The sequence below is a fragment of the Phyllobates terribilis genome, unplaced genomic scaffold (assembly GCF_046119375.1).
Source record: "Phyllobates terribilis strain yellow unplaced genomic scaffold, ASM4611937v1 Scaffold_9__5_contigs__length_417890890, whole genome shotgun sequence".
Lineage (NCBI taxonomy): Eukaryota > Metazoa > Chordata > Amphibia > Anura > Dendrobatidae > Phyllobates > Phyllobates terribilis.
Window position 1 is genome coordinate 280,916,102 of NW_027362769.1, and position 16,579 is coordinate 280,932,680.

Below are 16,579 nucleotides of genomic sequence, written 5' to 3' on the forward strand. Positions count from 1 at the left end.
AATAAAACCCTACAGTAGGTTCGCATAAATCAAAAGATGGCAAAAATTTAATCAAGTGATAATAGCTCCCCATATTGGCAAATAACTGGCGTGGCCATACTATTAAACAATGCATCACCAATATATCTAAAAAAAATACAACCACAAAGAATAGAGACTATAAATCAAATTAAAATAACAATCTTTATTGAAAGTCAACAATTAACATGAATACACACAAGTGCGCAGTATGGCACCACGGGAGTCCTGATGCACGTTTTGGCGTCTGCCGTTGTCAGAGGGCGTGATGAAGGAAGATACCAAAAAGGGCATCAGGGATGCCCGTTGTGCCACACTAGCAGGAGGAGATGTCCACAGGTCAGTGCACATGCGGTTATGCTATATTTGAGATGATCTAGTGAATCCTGCTTTGAGCAGGGGGTTGGACCAGATGACCCAGGAGGTCCCTTCCAACTCTACCATTCTATGATTCTATATTTGACCTGAACATATGGATATATGTGAGCTAATGTGTCCATACTTGTAATGCAATTGTGTGGTTTATAAATATACATTCAAATTCGACCTATCTAAAAGTGCCTGGTGCAGATCATACAGGGACACTTTTGTATTTATTGAATTTTACCTCACTCTTATATACATATATTGTTAGCACCATTCACTTTACTATAGTAGCTAGCTACATATGAATTTTGTATTATCTCATATAATTTATCTTATATATATTTACATTTAAATATCTACTTGAAATATACTGAATGTCATCTCCTCCTGCTGTTCGTCGCCCTCTTGTGTGTATTCATGTTAATTGTTGACCTTTAATAACGATTGTTATTTTAATTTGATTTATACTCTCTATCCTTTGTGGCTTTACTTTTTTAGCTATATTGGTGATTCCTGAAGGGCAGTAGAGTAGCTACCAGGATGGCAGAGATGGCTGTCGCACCGGGCCCCGTCACATGAAGGGGACCACCCAGAGCTATGGCCACTTCTATCATGAGGTGTGAAAGAGAGGGCAGCAAAATGCCAGCTCCCCCATCTGATTGAGACCCTGCACACTGGCTAGCACAGTGGCCAGATGCAGAGTCTCAGTCCGTTAAGTGTACGGTGCAGGTTGTCTGACCTGATTAACTTCTTGCAGGCTGGACTAGCTGTGTTGCAGTTTGCTTACGTTTACATTGATGCCCTATGCTACGGATAGGGCATAAATGTATGATCGGCTGGGGTCCCGAAGGCGGCACCTCCGCCGATCAGCTGTGGTCGGGGCCGGCGGCTGCCGCCGGCCGGAAGTCCTTACCTGCGGAGCTCAGCCGTCAAGTTGTAGTGGCCGCCGCGATGTACTGCACATCCGCCTCCCATTTAATTGAATGGGAAGCGGATGTGCAGTACACTGCGGCGGCCACTACAGATGGACAGCCAACCCCGCAGACAAGAACTTCTGACCGGCGGTAGCCGTCGTTGGCACCGATAACAGCTGATCGGCGGGGGTGCCGCATGCGGGACCCCGGCCGATCATACATTGATGCTCTATCCATAGGATAGAGCATCAATGTAAAAGTAGTGGACAACCCCTTTAAGCAAACTGCAACGCTGTCAGTCCAGCCTGCAAGAAGTTAATCAGGTCAGACAGCCTGCACCGTACACTTACTCCTATTTTACATAGTGCGGGGTTAGGTAAAATAGGAGGCAGGTCAGTGAACGATCAGTGAGCTGTCATAAGAACACACAGATGAATAAGTAAGCAGAGCACCAGATAGAGCCCGTCCCGAAGCACGAGCATATCATTATCTCCAGACTGAAAGTAAAGATTACACAAGGACGGATTTCATCAACCAAGGTATCACTGTAATCAGTGTAATGTCGCCCACCTGACAGTGTATGTAGTTTACTGAGCACAATCCTGCTGACAAGTGCGCTTTAACACATTACTCCTGAGGAAGCCACCCATCCAGTGGTGACACACATGGGATTGTTCCTTTTTCTTCCATATTGTTCCATGTGCTTGCGGACTCGATTATTTATTTTATATCATGTGTTTCACCAGCCAACTTTGGTGCAGTATAATTTCTTGTCATTGTGCCAATAGTATACTGCTCTGATGCAGTCATTGCATACTTTTCAATTTCACACTTTATCTTACTTTGCACTTTAGCCTAATTGGATATGATATTTTGGGCCAAGTTTGTCATGTTTTCTTGATATCTGAAGTTTACATTTGCATTATTATTGTATTACTGCATTATTGATGCTAGTAGTTTAGTATATGCAATCTAACCAGTATTATTATATGACTTGGCAATTAGTGTTTCAGCATTTGGTGTTCAGTGCATTGTTCTAACAGGCATGGGAGGTTAGACATTAAAAGGAATCTGTCACCCCCTGGGAGTTATCCGATCTCTAATATGGGCATACAGGGTATAGAAATGTAAATCTATACATACCTGTATGTCCCATAGCAGAGGTCTGATTGCAGAGAAATATATTTGTTCCTAGAAATGCCCGCCTATCTGCTTAATTTAAATATTCCCCCCTCCCCTGCACGTCACAGGGCTCTATATGTAGCACCCTGAGGACTCGGCTGCTACAGGGGTATTACACCTCAAGCCAGAGGTGTGGTATTCCACTCCCGGGTAAGGATGGAGTGTGGGACTGAGCTCAGATAGCTGCATACACTACATACATCCCATTTCCGGGGGACAGACCGACGGTACTCCCACCAGTATATGTGCAGGTACGACAGTGTCTGTCCCTGGCTGGAGTGGGAGGGGGGTGGAACATCCCAGTAGTGTAGGGGCAGATAGGGGGAGCAGTCTGGGTAAGGCTAGGAGCTCATTGGGTGCTGGTCACCTGAGCTCACACATAGAGGGAGTATATAAGGTGGGCACCATCTTAGGACAGGGTCTTTTGTAGAGTGGGTCAGTCTGTCAGAGTTTAACCGGAGGAGCAGAGCAGAGAAGCTCAGCCAGAAGGGCTGACAGGGAGTTGTGGTTCCGGCTGGGCCCAGCTCCAAGGCCAAGTCTGAGAGAGAGAGAGGAGTCAGAAGGACCCAGAGAGAAGAAGAAGGAACCCCAAGACCCCAGAACACAAACAGCAGGGTGAAGGGTTGGCACCCAGGGTACCGGATCCCAAGCTGGCAGAGGCCAAAGCACACCTCAGCCAGAGACCGGAGGTCGTGGGCAGGATCTGCCACGACCCTCACCAAATCCACTAGAAAGGCATACCAAGTATAGGGTCAGGGAACCCAGAAGAGGTGTACCCACTAAGAGACCCGAGGGAGCCGGCCATAAGTGGATCCCTGGTGAGAACGGCCAGAAGAGAGGGAAAGTCAGACAGGAGCTCAGGACCACGCTCCAGAAGTGCTTGGGGGTTGGCCGAGTCCAGGACCTGGTGGACGCAGCACGGCTCGGGTGGTCGCTTCAGGCCAGAGTGACCATAAGAACATCCGTAAGTAAAAACCCCTGAACTGCACAGCCCGACTCTGAGTCTTCTTGCTTAATCATCCTGCACCTTCACAACCACCATCCTCTACATCTGACCCCCTGAGGCTATACCCCTCCCGTTGGGGGTTATACTACCACAGCTGCACACATACCAACAGCCTCAGCGGACCCTTCTGCAGCGGCGGCCTTTTGACCGCAAATCAACGGGTGGCGTAGTCGACACTAAGGACCTTTAACAACATCTGTAAAGACTGCCACACACTGAGTTTGACACCCTGGGCACGGACCGGGTCGCCGCCACTCGGAGACTACAACCCCCATCTGATCCGGCTCCGGGTAATCCCCAAACAGCACTGGCCCAGGGAGCGCGTCATATACAGGTATGTATACAGGACAAACAGGTATGTATAGATTTACATTTCTATCACCTGTATGCCCATATTAGAGGTCTGATAACTCCCAGGGGGGTGACAGATTCCCTTTAATCCTATTATGGGCATGTTGTGATTTTCACATGTAGCCTTTTGGCTGTTTTAATTGTTCATTACTTTATGTGGTTTCTTTTTGTCTTGTAGTACAACTAAAAAAACAAGGAATTTTATAGGTGATCCCTTGTATGACATGCTTCTTTTTCCCTTTATATAGTCTATTTTGGTATGGTTAACGCTGATCTCTATCTATATGGTGGTGCCCTCTTTACATTATTAGATCTGTCCATATTTCTGGCGGCATTCTTCTCCGTCAGAAGCTCTCGCGGATCCAATTCATAAGACATCTGTATTTCATCCCCTTTATTTTCTACTGTTTTGCCTGTATGTATGTCTTTTTATTATTCCATCTTTTGTAAAAAAATTTAAGCACTGCACTTCTTTTTGCGTATTAAATCTAAAATGTAATACGTTTTTTCCTTGCTGCTCTAAACTTACCCACAAAATCCTTGGATAGGGAGAATAACTTGGTTGTGCTACTCGGTGTATGTGAGTGTCGTATACAAACCATGAAACACAAGTATTTGAGTCTAACCTTAGTATTTCTTTATTACTTGATTTGGACAATGATATTCACTGTTCATGAAATCATAAGAGCATATCTTGTTTTAATTGTGTGTACACTTTGTTATGTCGGTTTAATAAAATACGATTTAAAAAAATATGATTTATATTCTATTTGTGGTCCGTATCTAGCTTCAGTGACTATGATAAATTTTCTGTACTCAAGTGAATAATATTACGATATATATGGATTTCGATAGAAACATGTACTAAGTTCTATTAACCTTTTATAACAGCAGTCAATAACTGACACAGATATACTGTATCCCAGATATACTGTATTTTGTATACACTGGAAAAATTAAGTATTTATAAATTACTTGTTACTGTAAAAATAATGCTTGGGAAAAGCCCCATTGAGCATGGCTGAAAAGTTGCATGGGTGAAAAAAAGGATCACCAGTCTTTTCCACTTGAACCTTAGCTTAATCTGCAATGTTAAGGAAATAACACACATTATCTTGCTCCAATTGCATCTGTCAAGGAATATATTAGGCACCATTCATTCTTAAAACCACCGGCCTAACATTGTGCCACCAAGACAGCTCTAGCCAACTGAAGAATGAACTTCAATATCCTATACTGTCTGACACCAAGAGATTAGCAGCAGCAATGTAAAGCCTGCATGGATTGGATGCTTATCTAAAAGCGTTAAAGGAGTTGTCCACTACTTTCACACTGATTCTCTATCTGTAGGATACGGCATCAATGTATGAGTGGCCGGGGTCCCGCACCTGGCACCCCCGCCGATCACCTGTTATCGGTGACGGCGGGCGCCTGACGGAAGTGCCTACCTGCAGGGCTTGGCCGTCTATCTGTAGTGGCTGCTGCGGGGTACTGCCCATCCGCCTCCCTTTGAATTAAATAGGAGGAGGATGTGCAGTAACAAGCGCCGGCCACTACCACTTGACAGGCAAGCACCGACCGCAGGTAAGCATTTCCGGCCGACGACTGCTGCTGGCACCGATAACAGCTAATCGGCGGGGATGCCGGGTGCGGGACCCCGTCCGATCATACATTGATGCCCTATCCAATGTGAAAGTAGTGGACAACTCCTTTAAGCTCCTGTGACCTTGCAGCCGGGGTTACCAGTTATCATTTCTTGGGCCACTTTTGGAACTATGCAAAGAGAACCTGACAAGACCAACCATTTTGGAGATGATTCAGCCACAACAATTTGTCCTTTTCAGATTTGGTCCGACCCTACTTTTGACTATTTTTCCTGCTTCCAACATATCAGCTTCAAACATTGATTGTTAACCCTTAGCAGGTGCCATTTGTAGCAGGTGAATATATGTTCTTCACTTCCAATGTTAGTACTTATAATTTTATTAGTGTATATGATTTATATAAATATATTTACTTGCATTATAAAGAAATGAAACAAAAAATAGAAACCTTTTTTTCTTTTAAGTAATATCCAATTGCAAAATTCCTGTCTCCACTTTCTCTCTCAGACTGGAATCTAAAAGAAAATATATGTTTTTCTATTATTAATAATAATAATAATAAATGTCAATTAATCAAGACAAAATAAACACAAGATTTGCAAAATGATTTAGAAATATAAATGTAAAATATTATTAGCCTAAATTTATGACTAAACCTTGAAGATTCCCTGTCAGAACAATCCATCCTCAAAAACTGTTTATATGGTTATGTTGTTCACTGAGAGATCATGTCAACCACACCTTTAATAATGCAATGGGATGCATTAAAAATGTTGTTTTAATAAATATGCACATTAGGCTTAAATGTTCTGGGCTTGTCAAAGCACTTTGCAAGCATCCACCTCCCTTGCTTTATACGCCACCAAGCCCCACCTTCCTCTGCTTGACTAACAGCTCACTGGCTGTGTACACATGCACAGCAGGCATAGGCGTATTATAATGAGGGCAATCTGGGCTACCACCCGGGGCCCGGGGCTCCTGTGGGCCCATGGCCGGATTGTCCTCATTATAATATGTGCGGCGCCAATGTGGCACATACCGGCAGGCAGAGGTGGGGGGACCTCCGGACCGCTCCCCCAGCAGCTGCGCAGGGCCGCTGCTTCTTCTAAGACCTGTTAACTTCCCTGTGTGCTGGCCCGGCCACGTCACAGCTAGGAGACAAGGCCCTGTGCGCGGCCATGTCTGCTAGCATGATGTCACACAGTGTGCGCCCTGCACTGCTGCACCGGAGAGGAGCTGGACGACTGGAGCCGAGCCGGGGGATGGTGAGTGAGTGTGTGATTGAGTGTGAGAGTGAGTGTGTATGTGATGTGTGTGTGCAGATATCATTGTGTGATGTCTGTTTATATGTATTTTTGTGTTTCAAATGTGTTTATGCGTGTATGTATATGTCTATATATGTTTGTGTGTGTGACTGCGTGAAGCCTCCCGCGGCCTCTGGGGGGGCGCCGTGCGGCCTCCCGCTGTGTATAGATGGCACCATGCGGCCTCCCGCTGTGTATAGATGGCTACGTGCGGCCTCAGGCTGTGTATAGATGACTACGTGCGGCCTCCTGCTGTGTATAGATAGCTACGTGAGGCCTCCTGCTGTGTATAGATGGCTACGTGCGGCCTCAGGCTGTGTATAGTTGGTACCGTGCGGCCTCCCGCTGTGTATAGTTGGTACCGTGCAGCCTCCCGCTGTGTATAGTTGGCTACGTGCGGCCTCTCGTTGTGTATAGATGGCGCCGTGCAGCCTCCTGCTGTGTATAGATGGCTACGTGCGGCCTCCTGCTTTGTATAGGAGGATTGTGGCAGCTCATATTGTATGTAGGGTCTCATACTGTATATAGAGGGATGTCAGCATACTTAATTGTGCTCAATATTAAGTCATACAATTAATGTAAAAGAATTATTAGAATATATTAATATTGTGCCAAATTAATTTCACGTGAACTATCACATGATCTATCAAAGGGGATTATGTGACATGTTACGTAATACATCAGGTGTGTGTGTGTGGGGGAAGGGACCCACGCCTTCTAAACTGCTCGGGGCCCTTGCTACTCTTAATCCACCCCTGACAGCAGGAATCTGTGTATAACAGCAGTGGTTGAAGCTGTGCTCTGATTGCTGCTTTTAATCATTTAAATACTGCTGTCAATCTCTGACAGTGGTGTTTCAATGGAGTATTTGTGGTACTTCCATGCACCTAGCTACGATCGCCCCCCTGCGACATGATCTTGGTACTCTGGCATTACAGTATAGTATAAGCAATCAGATATTGCCTATTTGGTTCCCCTAGTGGACTGAAACAAAATAACAAAAAAGAGTAGGAAGAGTCTGTCAAACATTACTGAAGTGATTTTTAATTTTTTTAAAACAGATAAAGTTTATTAAGAAATTACAGGATGAAGTTCACATCACAGTACAGCACATGAACATACAGTGTATCATTTGGATAGCTCATTATATAAAGAAGATACTAAATCCACGTATCATATGCAGTATACAGAGGTTTTGCACAGAGTGCTTACATCATTGATAGCGTTATTAACCAGCCCAGCACCCGCACTTAGCCGAACATGTCATTTCAATTTATTTAACACTATTATAGATGTAAACAAATTTGTTAGATTACTTATAGTAAAAAAAACAACATTTTTTTGATAACAGTGTACATGATGATACTTAGTTCAAATACCCCAGTTTGATTATGAATCTTAAACAACTAATATATATACATACATATATATATATATATATATATATATATATATATAAAAAAGGCTTATTATTTAAAGTGGTTGTCTTGTTAATACCGATAAGTCTGCAGTCACTCTGTGTGACTCCAGACTTACAAATTCCCCCAGGGCACGCACTGTGCACTGCGGAAATTCGCCAGTTTCAGACTCAGTAACGGAGGGTATGTATGAGTTATACATACCCTGGCTAGTTGGTTCGGCCACCATACACTTGTATAAAGCGAGGCTGCACCCCATCTAGTGACGCGACCCGCCAGTGGATGTGGTCGACTAGAGGGCGCGGTCTTGCTCCATACAAGTGTATGGAGAGCCAGGCTGCGTCCACTGCCCGGGGGTATATATAACTCATATACAACATAAACATAAAGAAGATATTTCAAGGTCCTGGTAAAATTTCTTGAGACTTTATTTCATGAAAAAAAATTAAATATAGATGCAAGGTAGATATGTAGATATGGGCAAAGCACATGTTCTTCATTTTTAATTTTTTCATGAAACAAAGTCACATGTTTCTTCATGTTTTTCTCTTCTACAACACGAGAGTTTCGGATTGTGATTTCCATGCAGACTGGACTATTACAATTGGTGAGCTGGCAACCTTTTTTCTATTTCTATATTCTGTGCACAGTGGCTGCTAGTGATGTGCACTAGCCTGTTCTGTATCTGGAATAATGAGCCCCACATAGTCCTCCATACAGTATAATGGGCCCACATAGTCCTCCATACAGTATAATGGGCCCCACATAGTCCTCCATTCAGAATAATGAGCCCCACATAGTCCTCCATACAGAATAATAGGCCCCACATAGTCCTCCATACAGAATAATGGGCCTCACATAGCCCTCCATACAGAATAATGAGCCCCACATAGTCCTCCATACAGAATAATGGGCCTCACATAGTCCTCCATACAGAATAATGGGGCTCACATAGCCCTCCATATAGAATAATGGGCCTCACATAGCCCTCCATACAGTATAATGGCCCCACATAGTCCTCCATACAATATAATGGGCACCACATAGTCCTCCATACAGTATAATGGCCCCACATAGTCCTCCATACAATATAATGGGCACCACATAGTCCTCCATACAGTATAATGGGCCCCACACAGTCCTCCATACAGTATAATGGCTCCACATAGTGCACCATACAATATAATGGGTCCCAAGTAGACCTGCTGCTCCACCCGCGATTGTTAACCTGTTAAAAGTCAATGTCAAACTCTGACAGCCACATTTAACATGTGCCGGCAGGGGGGCACGTCCTTCTAAGCGCCCATCAATACACCCGTGACGTGATCGCGGGTCACCAATGGGTTGCTATGACAGCAGGGGGTCTGCTGAAGACCTCCGTGTTTGTCATAACGGAGCTCTTTTTAAATTCTGCCTGTAGCCAGGCTTCAAAGGAGATCATGATTTTCACTATATACAGCAATGCTGTGGCAGCGCTGTATATACTAGCACTAGCAATCAGAGTTTTGAAAGAAAAAATCCAATTGTCTTCACTACTGTATTATTTCCTCCAATATATAAAGTAATGGCAGTCTGTACGGCATGATAAGTCATTGGCCACGATAAGCACATCCAAGTATGACTTATCAATGGCATGACTGCTTTGAGTTATATTGAGTTGTTAAATGTGGAACTTAAATTTACTGTTTAGAATTGATAGTTGTGTTCTAACCTGGTAATAAATATTACAAGATATAGGTTTACATAACTTTGTTGCGGTATGGGGGGGTAACCCGGAAAGATTTCTTGCACAGGGGGCCTCTGCAGTTTGTGTCCGCACCTGCCTTGTATAATCCTCTTGACACTTGAACTCCTATTTGTGATCAGTCTCAAATGTTGATTTGCATGCCCATATAATAATTTAAGTAAGTTTGCGGTTTCAGCTATCAAGAACCTTCAAAAAAAAAAAAAAATGTTTTTCAGTCCTCTGATAAGGGGGGAATCTGTGATGATTATGGATGTGAATCTATATAGTAAAACAAGTTTTCAATATTACCACCTATTGTAAACTAACACGATTCAACTCCAGCCTTCCGTGATTACTTCACAAACTCCTGATTGAGGGTTTATGACATGATGTATTGGAAAAAAAGAATATTTACTCGAAGAACATGCAACCATAGCCATATTTCATGGCTTAAAAAAATACATAAGGAAATTTTTCCTCTGCCTCTTCAACCAATTATTGCAGACATTGGGTCTCTAAAGCAGGTGCTTAGTGCCTAGGTGGATTTCCTCCTACAGAAGTTGGTAAGAAACATTCCAAGCTAGTTAACCCCCTTACCCCCGAGGGTGGTTTGCACGTTAATGACCAGGCCAATATTTACAATTCTGATCACTGACCCTTTATGAGGTAATTACTCTGGAACGCTTCAACGGATCCCCCTGATTCTGAGACTGTTTTTTCATGACATATTGTACTTCATGATTGTGGTAAAATTTCTTCGATATCACTTGCGTTTATTTGTGAAAAAAACGGAAATTTGGCGAAAATTTTGAAAATTTAGCAATTTTCAAAATTTCAATTTTTATGCCCTTAAATCAGAGAGATATGTCACACAAAATACTAATAAATAACATTTCCCACATGTCTACTTTACATCAGCACAATTTTGGAACCAAAATTTTTTTTTGTTAGGGAGCTATAAGGGTTAAAAGTTGACCAGCGATTTCGCATTTTTCTAACAAAATTTACAAAACCATTTTTTTAGGGACCACATCACATTTGAAGTCACTTTGAGGGGTCTTTATGACAGAAAATACCCAAAATAGACACCATTCTAAAAACTGCACCCCTCAAGGTGCTCAAAACCACATTCAAGAACTTTATTAACCCTTCAGGTGCTTCACAGGAATTTTTGGAATGTGGAAGAAAAAAAAATGAACATTTAACTTTTTTCACAAAAATGTTACTTTAGACCCAATTTTTTTATTTTCACAGGGGTAACAAGAAAAAATGGACCCCAAAATTTGTTGTGCAATTTCCCCTGGGCACGCATATACCCCATATGTGGGGAAAAACCACTGTTTGGGCGCACGGCAGGGCTCGGAAGGGATGGAGCGCCATTTGACTTTTTGATTGTAAAATTTGCTTGAATAATTAGCGGATGCCATGTGTGCCTAAACATTGGAGCTCCCCCACAAGTGACCCCATTTTGAAAACTGGACCACCCAAGGCACCTATCTAGATGCATAGTGAGCACTTGGAACCCCTAGGTGCTTCACAAATTGATTCGTAAAAAGTATTTTTTTTTCCACTTTTTCATTTTTCCAATCAATTTGTGAAGCACCTGGGGGTTCCAAGTGCTCACTATGCATCTAGATAGGTGCCTTGGGGGGTCTAGTTTCCAAAATGGGGTCACTTGTGGGGGAGCTCCAATGTTTAGGCACACAGGGGCTCTCCAAACGCAACATGGTGTCCGCTAACAAATTGAATGGAAAATCGGCTCAAATTGTTAGCGGACACCATGTTACGTTTGGAGAGCCCCTGTGTGCCTAAACATTGGAGCTTCCCCACAAGTGACCCCATTTTGGAAACTAGACCCCCCAAGGCACCTATCTAGATGCATAGTGAGCACTTGGAACCCCCAGGTGCTTCACAAATTGATTCGTAAAAATGAAAAAGTGTTTTTTTTCCCACTTTTTCATTTTTACGAATCAATTTGTGAAGCACCTGGGGTTCAAAGTGCTCATTATGCATCTAGATAGGTGCCTTGGGGGGTCTAGTTTCCAAAATGGGGTCATTTGTGGGGGAGCTCCAATGTTTCGGCACACAGAGGCTCTCCAAACGCGACATGGTTCCAATTTGGTAGCGGACGCCATGTCGCATTTGGAGAGCTCCTGTGTGCCTAAACATTGGAGCTCCCCAACAAGTGACCCCATTTTGGAAACTAGACCACCCAAGGCACCTATCTAGATGCATAGTGAGCACTTCGAACCCCCAGGTGCTTCACAAATTGATTCATAATAATGAAAAAGTGTTTTTTTTCCCACTTTTTCATTTTTACAAATCAATTTGTGAAGCACCTGGGGGTTCCAAGTGCTCACTATGCATCTAGATAGGTGCCTTGGGTGGTCTAGTTTCCAAAATGGGGTCACTTGTGGGGGAGCTCCAATGTTTAGGCACACAGGGGCTCTCCAAACGCAACATGGTGTCCGCTAACAATTTGAGCCGATTTTCCATTCAATTTGTTAGCGGACACCATGTCGCGTTTGGAGAGCCCCTGATGTGCCTAAACAGTGGAGCTCCCCCACAATTGACCCCATTTTGGAAACTATACCCCTCAAGGATTTTATTAAGGGGTATAGTGAACATTTTGAACCCAGAGGTACGACACAGAATTTGTTTACATTAGGTCATCATATTGAATAAGTTGTCATTAGTCTTGAGCGCAAGTGCTCGCTCCTTGAGTTTGCATCGGGTACTCAGGTATGCACCATGTACTGCGTGTGCTCAAGTGACATGCTTGAGTCCCTGCCCCGCATGTTTCACGGTTATTAGATACCCCAAAAAAACCATGCGGGGATCGCTCGTGCATGGCAGTCAATCCCCGCAAAGTTTTTTTGGCCACGAAGCATATGGGGCGGAGACTCGAGCATGTCACTCAAATACCCACGATACTCAATGCATACCAGAGCACCCGATGCAAACTCAAGTAGCGAGCACTTGCGCTCAACACTAGTCGCCATATCGTTATCTTTTTTTCTTACTTTTGAAAAAAATCCCAAATCCATCACAACCCTAACCCCAAACCTAACCCCAACCCCAGCCCTAACCCTAGCCCAACCCTAACCCTAGCATAAACCTAACCCGAGAGTTTATTTTTTACGCCGTTCCTCGTGCGGTATAAGTGATTAGACGACCTTATTCTTCGGGTCAGTGCGATTACAGTGATACCAGAATCATATGGGGTTTTTATGATTGACAGCTGTCACACACTAAAAGACGCATTTTTTGTAAAATCTAGTTTTTGCATCGCCATATTTTGAGAGCTATAATTTTTCCAGATTTTGACAGAGTCATGTGACGGCTTGCTTTTTGCGGGATGAGTTGACGTTGTTATTGGTGCCATTTTCAGGCACGTGACATTTTGTGATCGTTTTCTATTCCGATTTTTGGGAGGCAGAATAAACAAAAACCAGCAATTCAGGAATTGTTTTTTTGGGGTTTTTTTGATGCCGATCCGCGTGTGGTAAAATTGATAAGGCAGCTTTATTCTTTGGGTCAGTACATTTACAGCGGTACCACATTTATATCGTTTTTCTATGTTTTGCACTTTTACATAATAAAAGCAATTTTATAAAAAAAATTATTTTTTAGCATCGCTTTATTCTGAGAGCTATAACTTTTTTATTTTTCGGCTGATGGAGCTGTATGGCGGCTTGTTTTTTGCAGGACGAGATGACGTTTTCAGCGGTACCATTTATATTTATATTCGTCTTTTTGATCGCATGTTATTCCATTTTTTGTTTGGCGGTATGGTGATAAAGCATTGTTTTTTGCTTCGTTTTTTTTTTTTTTTTTTTTACAGTGTTCACTGAAGGGGTTAACTAGTGGGACTGTTTTATAGGTCAGGTCGTTCCGGACGCGGCCATACCAAATATGTGTACTTTTATTGTTTGTTTGTTTTTTTTTTTTTTATAATAATATTTATTGATGGGTACATTATATTTTTATTTTTGGTGGATTATTTAATTTTTTTTTTTTTAAATATTTTTAAAAATTTTTTTTTTTTTCACTTTATGACACTTTTTACTTTGTCCCACTATGGGACTTTCACTTTTTTTTCTCTGATCGCCTGCATGGCACAGGAATGCAGCACCATCCCTGTGCCATGCAGGCTGTCAGCGCTGGACAGGGAGAAGATAGTTTGGAGATGCACTGCGCATGTCCAAAAAATCTTCCTGCTGTCTGGTGACCCGGATGTTGTCATGACGACATCGGGTCGTCATGGCAACATCCTGGAAGCCGCGGCAGACAGCGCTGGAGGCCGGAAGAGGAGGTGAGTATCTGCGATCACCTCCCCTTGCCACCGCAATGCTGCGATCGACTGTGATCGACTTCGATCGCAGCATTGCGGGGGTTACTGTGCCGGGAGCGGTGCAGGACCGCTCCCTGCACATAGCACCGGGTGTCAGCTGTGACAATCAGCTGACACCCGGCGGCGATCGCGCCCGCACAGCCTGTGTGCGGGCGAAATCGCCAGGGTGTATAAATACGTATCTGGTTCATAAGTCCCAGGGCACAGATACGTACTAATACGCCCTATGTCGTAAAGGGGTTAAAGGATGGATATGAAGTGTTAATTACTTTTGTTAATTTTCATTGGACTACTAAAATGACTTTTTTTTTTTTCATACGCTGTTGTTAAGCTGTATTCCTGCATAACACATCATTTGGCACTATCAGCTATTTATTTAATTTACTCATTTATATAGCGCCATTTACAGAGCACAGCGATTTATAGAAACTATCAGCTATAGCTACTTCACGTAATTTAACCCCTTCACGAACTTTGACATACCCATTCATTATGGTCGGATAGGGGTTCCCGACTTTTGATACATGGGTACAACATGGCGATTGTGCAGGGCACAGGATGTAATGAGGCAATAACTCTGGAATGCTTCAACATACAGTGGTTGAGAGAGTACTCACCCCCCTTACCATTTTTCATGTTTTGCTACCTCACAACCATGAATAACTATTCACCCCCCCACTAAAGTCAGTACTTTGTAGAGCCTCCTTTTGTGGCAATTGGAGCTGCAAGTTGCTTTGGATAAGTCTCTGAGCTTTCCACATCTTTCCACTGGGATTTTGCCCATTCCTCAAGGCCAAACTGATCCAGCTCCTTCAAGTTTGCCGTTCACCAGAGGAAACCATTTATCTTCAAGTCTGACCACAGATTCTCAATTGGATTAAGGTCTGGGCTTTGACTAGGCCACACCAAAACATTTATACGTTTCCCCTTAAACCACTCGAGTGTTGCTTTAGCAGTATGCTTTGGGGGGGGATCACCAGAGATGGGGATATTTTTTAGAACCCAACCAGGGATAGACTGGAACTGAAATTCAGCCCTGGCATATAAAAGCACACAGGCCCATGCTGTCCCAGCCCCGAGCCCCAGATGGAGATATCTATTACTTATATTACCCTCCCTGAAGGAAATCAAGATTTTCAATATGTCTAGTAATACCGCTATATAAAATTGAATAATAATAATAATATTGCAATATAACAGACAAATACCAAAAAACCATAACCAAATATTTCCCGTATATACAGTACTGATAATACCACCATACTGATTGTTAAAGGGGTTGTCCAGGCTTGGTGTTAAAGTCTATGTGACTTCAGACTTCTGAATCCTCACAGCACGCACTGTCAGGATTCTCCGGTGCCAGCGTTTGGAGAGGCCGTCATGTGACCACAAGTATGGGATTTCCACTCCACCGGCCACATTCCAACTAAACGTACTCTGCTTTTCTAAATTCACTTGTATTGAGACAGGCCGTGCACATCTAGGCAGCACGTGATCGCATGAATTCAAATCATACTTGTGGTCACATGACCGGCCGCTCCCGACACCGGAGAATCCTCACTGCACGCGATGCACACACTATGAGGATTCAGAAATCTGCAGTCATACAGAGTCACTGTAGACTTTAATATTAAACCTGGACAACCCCTTTAATTAAAACCACTAAACTAGGACTGATATCACGATCATACAGTGACCATATAATGGTAATATCAGGCCTACACCAGTGCTCTACAGACCATATATGTGTGATTCTCACCAGTGCTGTTCTCGCTGGTTGTTGTCATTCGTTTTCCCTCTTCAGACCACCATGACCTCTTCTTCCGACCATAATTCGTCCTTGTAAAATATAACAGAGGCATCTTTACTTTACTGCTTTTCCAAGACCTTCCTCTCATTCTACCACCTGTACACAAACCACAACTTGTGCTGCCTTATAATAATTCCCCTGTGACCCCTTATAATAGTGGTCATGCACCTAGTTATAATAATACAAACAGCCCCTGTGCTTTCTTATAATAATAATAATAATGCCTCCTTGCTTCCCCAAAATGACAACGACCCCCCATTGGGCCTCCCAAGGGGAGTACATAGAAATAACAGGTCCCATACAAAAAGTCCTATCACGTCAAAGAATGGCATATCTCCCAACTTTCTAAGAAACAGAGGATATGTATTGCAGCACTTACATTTATTTTCCCTCTACTAAAGCCCCTAAGTGGTCTCACCCACTATGATATCCCTTTCGTGACCCTCGTAGAGTATTATGCCCCACATGGTATGATGACCCCACAAACCCTATACAAAGTATGATGCAGCACAGAACCCACATATTA

The 16,579-nt window shown here is 43.2% G+C and overlaps 1 protein-coding gene across 2 annotated transcripts in view; it reads right to left on the reverse strand.

The window, feature by feature from the left end:
• GLS (glutaminase) overlaps nt 1-16,579 on the reverse strand; it is a 672,521-nt gene that overhangs the window by 324,200 nt on the left and 331,742 nt on the right. For both annotated transcript variants that reach the window (XM_073647835.1, XM_073647836.1), the window contains exon 10: nt 5,890-5,956. In XM_073647835.1, coding sequence (XP_073503936.1) covers nt 5,890-5,956 — 67 coding nt within the window. The remainder of the gene's footprint in view (nt 1-5,889; nt 5,957-16,579) is intronic.